Source organism: Centrocercus urophasianus, unplaced genomic scaffold (assembly GCF_019232065.1).
Source record: "Centrocercus urophasianus isolate 14NV4802_14NV808 unplaced genomic scaffold, USGS_Curo_1.0 seq_18, whole genome shotgun sequence".
NCBI classification, from domain to species: Eukaryota; Metazoa; Chordata; class Aves; order Galliformes; family Phasianidae; genus Centrocercus; species Centrocercus urophasianus.
The window spans coordinates 19,486,784-19,497,664 of record NW_024884733.1 but is presented as its reverse complement, the minus strand read 5'-3'; the positions used below and the strand labels follow the sequence as shown (position 1 = coordinate 19,497,664).

The following is a 10,881-nucleotide window of genomic DNA, read 5'->3' as shown; positions in this document are numbered from 1 at the left end:
TGACCTCGGAGGCCGCGGTCGTGGGCCGGCTGCGTGTTTCTCCTCATATTATGATTCCCTTTGGTGTCTCGCTTACAGGCACCATGAACTTTGATTGGTGGGATCCGAATTCTCCCTGCTCTCAGATATGACCCAGGACAGAAGGAGAAGAAAGAAAAAAAGTATCTTGCTGGCAAACTGGAAACTTCACACAGCCGAATGGCAGTGTTGCTGACAGCAAGAAAAGCCAGCACTGCGGGGGAAGAAGTTGCCAAGCAGAGATAAGGGCAGCTTTGCTTGGTGGTGCAGCTGCTGCTTTTCCCTGTTTTGTAACTATTTTGCCCTTGAAAACAAACAAATAAAAAAAAAAATGAGCCCCAAAAGGCAAGTTTTGGAGCAGTGTATTATTTAGCAGCACTAGGAAGCAAGTCAAGCCTCAGCAGGGCTCACATACCTCTCTTGTTATGGGTACCAATAGAATGAATAGAGATTAACAGGAGCACCAGAGCACCTCAGTGCCCATTAACTCACCTTTGGCTGGCTGCCATTTATCTGCTCTCCCAGCTGCCAACGTGCTCACTTTCTACAAATCTAGCTCTTTACAAAGCTTATCTGAGTGGGCATTAGGGCTACCGGCTAAAAGTAAGGAATGGAAAATTTTCACTAGGATAAAAACCCCAACACAACAGCATTAACAATCCAGATCCACTCCTCAGTGCAAATGTGATCAGTCTGTAGGAGAGGTTCCAAAAGAAAGAGGCCAAATGCCTCCTTATTGCAGCATCTTGGGACAACTCTCAAGGTTTGAAGCATGATGAAGTCAGGCCGTTATCAAGAGAGGGAGCGACCTCAAACTGGTACTGTAGAAAATGGGACAATTCTGCCAGCCAGACTAAATTCTTTTTGGCCAGGGAAAGCTGAGAAATGCAGTGCCGAGCATTGGGCCTGGACAGCACAGCTCGTCTGCCTGGAGTACAGCAGTAGCCATTGTGCTGCGCCGAGGGTGGGCGTCATTGTCTGTCAGGGGTATGCGATTATAGTCATTTATTTTTTCCCCCTTTTTTTTGTGAGATATACTGAGATAAATGGAAGTAAGTGCTACAAGAGTAAGTGCTTTCAAACTACTGTGTTTGTTCCCAATACAGTCCGTGCTGAGACGACGATTCTTTGTTGCTTCTCTTTTTACCCATGCCATCAGTACTGCCTGCCAGAAAGACACCTCACATGTGGCAAGCGGAGTAGTGGATCCTGCAGTGCTGGTGAACTGGGAGTGTTCTCTGCAACTGTGTTTTCCTTGGGTTGGTTGTGAAGGGTTTGGACTAAGAACAAGGTATGAAAAGGGGAGAGGAGCCCCAGATGTTCTTGCAGGATACGCGTGCACTTAGAGAGGTTTCCTGGGAGCTGTTTTCTCCATTGACCGCAGTAGCAGCACTGGAAACCATCCATGGACTGATGGTTCACGTTGTGCATGTGGCATTGCCCAGTCAGTGCTCAGCGAGCAGCACAGCGGTTTGGCAAAAGCATCATCAGCCGTAGTTCAGAGGCACAGCCAAAGCATTTTTGCTGCAGCACAGGTGGGTGCTCGCTACCTGCTTTCCAACTGGCTGGCTTCCTAAAATGCAACAGTTAGCATAGCGTCTTTCTTCCCAAATGCACCCAAGAGATGAGCAGGTGTGTGCTCAGCCACGTAGCACAACCATCCTGGGCCTTGGCAGCAATGCAAAGCAATGCTCCCCGACGCCAGCGGTGCTGGTGTGTGCCTGTGCACACACACCTGTGCACGTGCTTTGCATCACAAGGAAGGACAAGGGTTTGCTTTGCCCTCAGATCTGCATCCTCAAGTGGAGTTGCCCCACAGTAGAGGGATGGGAGGGCTCCACCAGCCTCAGGTCACCCCTGGAGGAAGTGTTGGGTTTGCACCAGGTGGGCAAGTGGGAAACACTGGCTGACAGTCATATTTAGAGCAAGCACAGCCACACAAAGCATGCCTGAAGTGGTTTCACACCTGAGCGTACTCCAGTACTGCTCTGCAGGCAGGGGCCAAGTGGTTTCACTGCTCACCAGTGCTTTGCACATGCAACTGTGCTCAGTACTGCAGAATGGCATTAGTGCAGCGTTGTCACAGAAAGTCCCCAAGCTCTCTGCTGGCACATGTGCCCTGTGGGAAGGATGGGGCACCCATGGCTGCAAACTGCCTGTGGAAAGGGCCTCTCTGGCACCAGGCTGGGCAGTGTGCCCGTGCATCACAGAGGGACTCATCGCTTCTGCTTATTGCTGAAGAAACAGACAGCAAAGCCAGCTTGTATGAAACCCGATTATTCAAATTTATTAACATCAAGAATTATGCAATGATGCTGTAGATTTTTTTTTTTTTATTAACAAATAGAAAACAGACTGTATACAACAGTGACCCCTACAGCACTATGCATCCACAAGGTAAAAATGAATGTGTCCTCCAACATTACCAACCCTGGATTGCTGATTTCAACGTAGCTTGGATTCTTAACATTCGGAATACATGTGATAATACAATTAGATACCCTTCCACCACCTTTATTCATAACTCAATGCACTCGAAAGAGGGCTGCTCACTCTGTCTTTAGTGCAAGCGTGATATAATAAGGAGTATTAATATATAGTACCATTAAATTAAGTCCAGTAGTCTTGCCACATTGGTTCATTAGAACGTCCTGAAGTAAAGTACAATATTCTAATGACTTTTAACATTTGCAGGATAGCAGAAATTATAGAGACACCCATCCTCTGAAGCCATGTGTGCTCCCCCTCCCCTTCCCTGCAATACCCTGCCTCCAGAGAGAGCCTGCTTGGCTCCGCTCTGGGAACAGCCGGGGTTGTGCTCCTTGTAAAATGCTCCAGTGCACTTCATTGGTGAGAAGTGACAGGACGGTGCTTGCACGCACAGAGCCGCGGGACTGACAGAAAGGGCCGTGTCCCTGCGTGGGACCTGCTCGCTTCTCCTGCCCCCTTCCCAGCGAGACACAAAAAGAGGCTCCCAGGCCAGGAGCCCAGGATTTCGGGTCTCTCACAAACAAGGTGACGACAACTCACGTCATATCGGGATCTGCCAATACACGCGGTCACTGGATTGGTTTAACACGCATTGTAGTAGGACTGAACGGTTTCCAGCTGACAAATGGGACCGCCTCTCCAGCGACCCTACATGCCCTCCCAAACCTACTCAGGAATTAATGGGGGAAGGGAAAGGCTAAAAAAATAATTGGTAGCTTAGGTCCAGTTCCATGAAATTTCATATTCTACAGAGAATTAAAAAGCAGCCTAAGGGGAATGGAGCCGGGCAGGAACCACAAGCCAGCTGCTGCAAATTACCAAGGAAGCTGCACTAAAATGGGCAGAACCAGCAGTGACTGGGCTGAAATAAACATAGGGCAGTAAAAAATGTTAAAGCAAAAGGAAATTTAAAAAAAAAACAAAACAACAAACAAACCCAACTCCCAAAAGTTTGGCGGGTCCAGTTCTGCCTCAGCAAAACATTAAGACTTGCAAAAAAATAAAAAATAAAAAGAGAGGAGATTATAAAAACCACTAGTAACTATTTTACATGTTTAAAAAAAAAGACCCCATTCCACCCACCTAAAGCCTCGCTGTGAAATGCAGTCGCGTGAGAGAGGGCGAGAGATGCGTATGAGCAGAAATGCAGCCAGAGACTGGAAATGCTTTTGGAGTTGGATTCCCTCGTTTGGCGCTGGGGCGAAGTTCCTAAATGCCGTGGTCAGAACTGGTTGGCATGGAGGTCTGCTGCCTGGGCAGCACCTCGGTCTGTACAGAAGGACTGAGGAATGGGCGGCTCTGGCTCAGAGGGATCCGTCTCCACTCCTAGACATCCCCACCGCGACTGGAGGAAAGCACTAGTTACGTTGCATAGTGGTCAAAGCTGCCGAGATACTCCAGTGCCGCTCTGTAGCACAGCTGGTACTGGTCCTGCAAGGCAATGAGGAGAGAAGCGTGAGGCCAGATTGGATGGGGCCCCGGGCAGCCTGGTCTAGCATTAAATAGGGAGGTTGGTGGCCCTGCATGTGGCAGGGGGGTTGGAGATCCGTGATCCTTGAGGTCCCTTCCAACCCTGGCCATTCTGTGATTCTGTGAGAAGTGGGGATGCAGGAACATCATCCCGAGATGCTGGCTCCCCTCCCTTTTCCACGGATCTCCCACCACTCAGGGTGGCAGGGCACTCACCTCTGTCTGCACCATGGCCGGCCGCTGCGTCCGCAAAGTCTTCACCGTTTGGAACATGTCCACCACCCCCTCGTAGCGCATCCTCTCCAGCACGATGCTCAGTGTGATGAACACGCCTGTGCGCCCGACCCCAGCGCTGTGCAGGGGGAGCAGGAGGTGCAGTTAGAGACCTACCAGCCTCAGTGAGAGCTGCCCACCCTGCACTGTTCCTTGGAGCAGTGCCAGTATGCCCAGCCAAGTGGGGCCAAGAAAGGCTACAGGGACACTGCCAGCCAGAAGTGCCCTGTCAGCCTCATGGGGGACCACAGATTCTGTCTTTCTGGATCAAGCACCATCCCCTTACCAAGAATTCTTCTAAGGAACTTCACATCAGAAGCAGCAGGGCGCTGCCTTGATCTCATCTGGCAGAAATGCTGTCAATGACATCCAGGGATAACACCTCCTCGTCCCCTGCTTGCCTCTTGCAGCGTGCAGCTGCCAGGTTCAGCAAGGAAGGGGTTATCTCCATGAGTTCTCTGCTGCAGGCAGAAGTGGGTGCTGCCCTGTCCCCACTCACCTGCAGTGCACCGTGATGGGCCCGTCCTGCCCAAACTGCTCCTTGGTCTTGTGCACCTGCCCGATGAAGTCGATGAAACCCTCTCCTGTCTTTGGCACTCCCTGCTCAGGCCAGTCTGTGAACTGGAACTGGCGGATGGTCCGTGACTGGCCATCCTGTGGGGACAGGGTTGTTACATGGAAACCATAGGTAAGAGGACAGTGAGATGTGCTTGCTTTGCTTCCCTTTGTTCTGGTAACTTGCTCCCTGACCCCTTTGCTCCCATTTTGGGCCCAGCTCTAGGGGATCCTATGTTAAACCCTGGCCTATATGTGCAGTGCAGGCAAGGCAGGACCTGGTATTAATAGAGATCGATGAGCTGCTCACAGGAGCCAACACAGCTGGCAAGGAAGGAACTTGCGGTGAGAGCAGTGGCAGGTGTGGGCAGTGGCCCCTCCTGCTGCAGTGTTAAGCAACTCCTTGCTTTCCGGTCCCTCCTGGAGCTGCTGCTTGCTCCCCTCATTGCCCAGGGCTGGCAGAAGCATAGGAGACAGGAAGCCAGAAGGGACACTCACCCTGGCATCTGTGACTTTGAACTCCCGGAGGATGTACTGCGGCATGTTGTACTCTGCCATGGGGTCAACCACGAAGTACTGGTAACGGGCAGAGCGCTCTGCGGGCCAGTACTGATGGCACTTCTCCTGTGGGTGAGGAGCATGGTGAGATGTTAGCACCGACACACTGCTGTTCCTCCCTCCCACTCCCTGGGCAGTGGGAGCACAGGGCCATGGGACACCCCAGGAGGGTGGCCTGGAGCAGCCGGTGCTGGGGTCAAACCAAAGTGACACCCACACAGCCCCTTTGTCCCCCACGCAGGATTCATACCCGGCCCATCTCACGCAGCTTTGTCAACATCACCACGATGGTGGAGTTGTGCTCCCAGAGCATTCGCCAGAAATCCTCTGTGGTCTCGGCCAGTGGTCCCTGTGTGGCGATGTAGGCCTTTTGCTGCCTGCAACAAACAGATGGTGCTCAGAGCAGCCTTGGGAGAGCTCGAGGCAGGGCCCTGTGCTGCAGGGCTGACAACGCAGCTGCGGGACACCAAGAGATGGATCTCCAGGACTGGCCATAAGTACCATGGGAAGGATAAGCCTGCCCAGCTTGTGTCTGCTGGGAGCTCCTCACACATGCAAAAGGCAGCTCCAGGCACAGGATCCAGAAAAGCTGCTGGTCCCTCCCAGGTGACTGACTGCAGCACCCAGCTGTCCTCCCATTGCACGGGAAGGCTCAGAGCAAATGAATCAGGTCACCTTGATCACACACACCAGCTAGTAATTAGGGCAGTGTGGAAACCAATACCATTTTCCAACATTTTTAGAGGCTTCCAAAGTTGTCTGCTGTTCCAAGACAGCATCTTGTAAAGCACCCTGCATGAAGGCAGTTCCTGTGACCTGTGTTACTGCCCCATCCCCAATGAAAGCTGACCACACTCCGTCCTGCTCTCCCAAACCCTCCTGGCTCACTTCTGCAGCTATTAGGACCACACACACTGCAGCTTCAACCACACAGCTTTGTGCTGATTGAACAAAGCAGCACTGATTGCTTTCCAGCCAGTCTTAAGGATGAGGCAACATCCCTACCAAAATGAGATTTGGGCACTTGCCAGTAGTGCCAGCCCCAAAAGGCTGCTTTCCCTGCGAGCCTCCTGCCATTTCTCTGCCACACTGTGCCCAGTGCCAGCAGATAGCACAGCCACTGCAGCCCCAAAGGATGTCACAGCATTGCATTGGAGCTGGGAGAACAGTCAGTGGGGCACAGCCAGGGCAGTTTAAGGGACCTGGTGATCCTGAGAAGGGCCAGCTCTGACATGCTGGCTCATTGGTTTGTGAGTGCCCAGCGTGGCATGCTGTGCTGCCCATGTGGCTGCATAGCAGCAGGTCCCTGGGCCAGCGGCACCACTGCAGGGTGCTGGAGCCCGTGGGATGAGGGACAGCATCTGCCCACCATGTGCCTCAGCTCCCTGCCAGCTCTCCAAGTTAATGAGCAGCAGGATAGCTGTAATATGCAGGATGAAGACAAGGGCTGCCTCGAGGTGAATTTATATGGCGTCATAAAAAGCAGGGAGTGGGGGTGCATGTTGAAACAAAAGAGCTAATAAAGATGCAGCATCGGGGATGTCTGCAGGACCTTGGGCCAACTGATCTCTTTGGTTAACACTAAGGAAGACTGCTCTGTTCAAATGAAAGGACAGGAAGAGTTAACAGTGCTCTTTAGGGATGGGGTAGGTAGCACATGAAATGGCACCACCTGCTGTGCTGGCATCCCTCTGCATGGCACCAGTGAGTGGCAAAGTCAGCATCACTCTTGATCATCTGTGGCACAGCGGCTGCCAGACACCTGATATCTGTTCCCTTGGTACTGCCTGTTGCTCCTGGGAGATCACCAGCCCACAAGCAGCGTTTGGGCAAAGTCACACTGGAGAGAGACCAGGCCACATCCATCACTGCATTATTCACTGCTGTGCTGGATGAGCCTACCGCAATGCTGCAGAGATAGCAGGAGGGAGTCCTGTAAGTGTGTCACTGGGATTTGGCCTGGATTATCATCTGAGGACTTGCTGAGAAGGAGACTTGGCCACTGGGCTGTCTTCCTGCATTCTCCTGGCACTTAGCATTTGAGAAAGTGATGCCAGCTGTAAGTATCATTGCCCTGCCAGATCTCAGTTTGTGCTTTCTAAAAGGGATCCTGGGGAGCAGAACCTGGTGATATGCACCCCAGTGTCCCTGCCTGAGGATTCAAACTCCCTAGAGTCAAGACTGGGTGAATAAGCCCTGGGCTCCTGCACAGATCAGCCACACAATGCAAGAACGCTGCTACCTCTGTTTGCTAGCAAAGGGCTGCAAATCTGCATTACATACTGCAGAAATAAAATACAAGCCAAGAGATGCCTACCAGAAGGTCCTGTAACTACCGCAGCAGCTAGCACAGGCTCGTGCCTGAGCCGTGTGGACATCTGTCTATAGCAAAACAAACAAGCCAGGCAGCTCTCACTCACTGGCAGTCTTCACGCACTGTAACTATATGCATGAAGCATCTGCAAGGATGGACAGAGATAAAATGCAGCAAAATGGTCCCCAGACTGCTTCCAGGTAGCCAGGATCAATCCTTGGCAAAGAGGGGAAGGCAGCTCAGCCCAGGTGCCCTAAGTGGCCCTTACCTGTAGCCATCAATGAAACTGGCGTTGATGTAATCAGAGCCCTCGACACCCCGGATGGGCTGCAGGCAGACTCTCGTCAGCTCGTATGGCATGATGTTCACGAGGCGGTTCTTGAATTTGTTGCATGGAAGGTTGGCACTGATGAAACGTGAGGTATGTGCTTTAGAGTTGGCCAGCAGCTGAAAGAGGAGGAGAGAAGTCAGACCCTGCTGGGCATACAGCAGTCTGGGCTAAAACTGGGAGTCTAGCAGCGGGGCAGGCAGGAGCTCTGGGCATTTATCCATGGTCCCTCCTCTCACTGAGGCCATCCCTTGGGGACCAGATCCTTCCAGGAGCAGCGGTTCCCTTCCGGTGAGCACTGAAGGGAAATTACTGGTGCATACCTGAAGATGCACACAGTGGAGCTGAGACCCACCCCAGCTATCTGACCCACAAAGGACCAGGATATGAAGCCATGCACCTCGCTGAACCAGGGACATGCACTTGGTGGCATCAGGAAAGGAAGGCTTTCCTGCAGCATCCCATTGTTTACTTCTCACCCCAGAAGAACCCAAGAGAAATGTGAGAACTGTGATGTATTCAGGCAAAGAAGATCTATTCTGGGTTACTGCGAGACATTTTATGGTTCTCTTTGAGCCCTGTAAACTGGAGTCATGGAAAATGTATTATTTAGATATGCTGGCAGAGACGTTGAAACAGAAGTCTTTTTTTTCTTTTATTTTCCTCTTCCCCAGACTCCCCCAGCAGCCTCAGAGCCACCGTTGTTTCTGTGTGTGGCAGCAGCTGGTCCTTGGCTCACTGCAAGAGGAAAAGGTCCTCTTTGGGAAGTGATGCAGACCCCAGAACAGAGCTGATCGGCTTTTCCCACTTTATGCAGAAAGTCAGTATTTTGCCTCTCTTGCTCCTCTGTCATTTGGTAGGAATTCCCAGGGTGAAGCTGTATTGCTGCAGTTCATTTCAAAGCCTGCATGGTCTGCTACCTCTCTGCATGAACCATATTCTCCTGCATGAGTTCACTGGACTAATGTACGTAACCTGAGAACATGGGCGCTTACCAAGGCTCATTTCCTTCTCCAAGGCTGCAATAAATATTTGCAGCAGGCAGTTACAAATACAGATAGCAAAATGTGGGCATGGCTTCTTAAAAAGAAGTTTTAAAACTCTGCTTCATCAATTCTGAACACTGAAGCTTGGTGTCTAGGTGGTTAAAAAATAACAGAGCTCAGCATTGAAGAAATGAGGCTATAAACGTCTCACATATTTAAATTGGAGCTGTTTCCAGACAAGTTGTTCACAGTAACATCAATTATCACTAACACGATCTGCATCTGATTTCAGATGCAGCTCCTGCTGCACAGTGAACCTAGAGCAGAATGCGCTGCTGAGAACTGTGCATCCATCTGCCTTTTATATTCTCCCCAGAAGCTGCCAATCCAGGGGGGACTGTGGCCGACACAAGCTTTACAATTCAAATGTACTTTAAAATCACTGCGTACCTGGTTTAGAAACACACAAAAGAATAAGTGCCTGTAATGAGCCACGTCTCTGCTCTCCCAGCCCCTGGACGAGTGTTTTGGTGGGGCTGTGAGGGCAGGGAAGGCTGTGAGGCCCTGGGGAAGGGACGATGGGGCTCTCACCAACCTTGAATTCCAGCTCCATCGCAGTGACGCTCTCTCCTGGAGGCACCTGGGTCAGTTTCTGGATGTGAGCGAAGAGATTGCGTGCAGGCACCTCGGTATTGCCACACGTGGCTGCCTCCAGCAGGGCCTCATGGATGAAGATGTACTGGTCCTCTGTCTGCACCATGTAGTTGCGCTGTGAGCGCATGCACGTCACGTGCCCGTAGATGTCCACGGTCTTCTCATGCTTCATCCTCTCCAGCATGGCATCAATGACAATGAAGCAACCAGTTCGGCCCACGCCAGCGCTGTGGGAACAAAGCACGCGGCCTGAGATGATGCTGAGTCCTACGGACGCTGGGCAAGCTCTGCTCTCATTTAGCGGAGCTTCTGGCCCTACAGTGCAGGCTAATGAGCTCAGCCCCAACAAGAGCTGACAGGAGAAGTAGCATGGGAAGGCGTGAGAGGATGCTCAGCCCTTCTGCTGTGCTCCTTGGCCAGAAGGAGCACAAAGGACGCTGCTGCTGGTGGAATGATGGAAGGAGAAATGTGTTTAACAGCCAGGAGAGCAACAACATATGTGTGCATGGAGTTGGAAAACCTGAAGTCCAAGCTGGGCTCCAGCACCAGGGAAGCCCATAAATCTCGAGTCCGCTTGTTTCCCTAACCTGGGTGACTGTTTCCTAAGCCATAAAACAAGGACAGTCAGACCTGGAGGGGAAAGCAGAAAGGTGAGTTTATGCATTTCTGTGCTGAGCTCTCTGCTCAAAAACTGGGCACTTCTCTGCATCTGTTGTAAGGGCAGCAGCAACCTCAAAACTGCTCACCCAGAGAGCACCCCAAAAACAAGACACGCTGTCCTGACATGGTGGCTGTCCTGACATGGTGGTGTAAACATGGGCAGAGGTATGGAGCCAGACATTTCCTCATTTATGGTGCAAATCAGATCCTTAACAGGGCTTTAATACAGCTTGTTTGTGTGTTAATTATACCCTACTCCCATCTGAAACAGAGCATGAAAGGAGAGCATTAAGTACTGCTGATAAGGCATACACCGGAACAGCAATGATGGAGTGGTTTGTTCAGTAATAGTCTCCACTTGGCTGGTAGAGATAAATCTTGCCTGGATGGGATGCCGAGTCTTAGCAGACTAATATTTTCCCTTAAGGAGCTCTCTTTCTACCCTGCTAGAGGGCTTGACTGTAAATACTATACGTGAATGTTGGCACAGGTCACTGCATGCACGTCTGTCAGTGATGTGCTTCTGAACGGTACCACCTACTTATACTGGGCTCAGAACATTTCATTTTTAAACT

The 10,881-nt window shown here is 51.3% G+C and overlaps 1 protein-coding gene across 2 annotated transcripts in view; it reads right to left on the bottom strand.

Moving 5' to 3' along the window:
* Positions 1–2,279: 2,279 nt before the first annotated feature.
* Positions 2,280–10,881, bottom strand: part of PTPRF (protein tyrosine phosphatase receptor type F) — a 292,857-nt gene continuing 284,255 nt past the window's right edge. For both annotated transcript variants that reach the window (XM_042819454.1, XM_042819455.1), the window contains 7 exons: positions 9,588–9,873; positions 7,947–8,125; positions 5,615–5,741; positions 5,305–5,430; positions 4,751–4,905; positions 4,195–4,330; positions 2,280–3,939 (listed from right to left, as the gene is read on the bottom strand). In XM_042819454.1, coding sequence (XP_042675388.1) covers positions 3,871–3,939; positions 4,195–4,330; positions 4,751–4,905; positions 5,305–5,430; positions 5,615–5,741; positions 7,947–8,125; positions 9,588–9,873 — 1,078 coding nt within the window. In that variant the 3' untranslated portion in view covers positions 2,280–3,870. The remainder of the gene's footprint in view (positions 3,940–4,194; positions 4,331–4,750; positions 4,906–5,304; positions 5,431–5,614; positions 5,742–7,946; positions 8,126–9,587; positions 9,874–10,881) is intronic.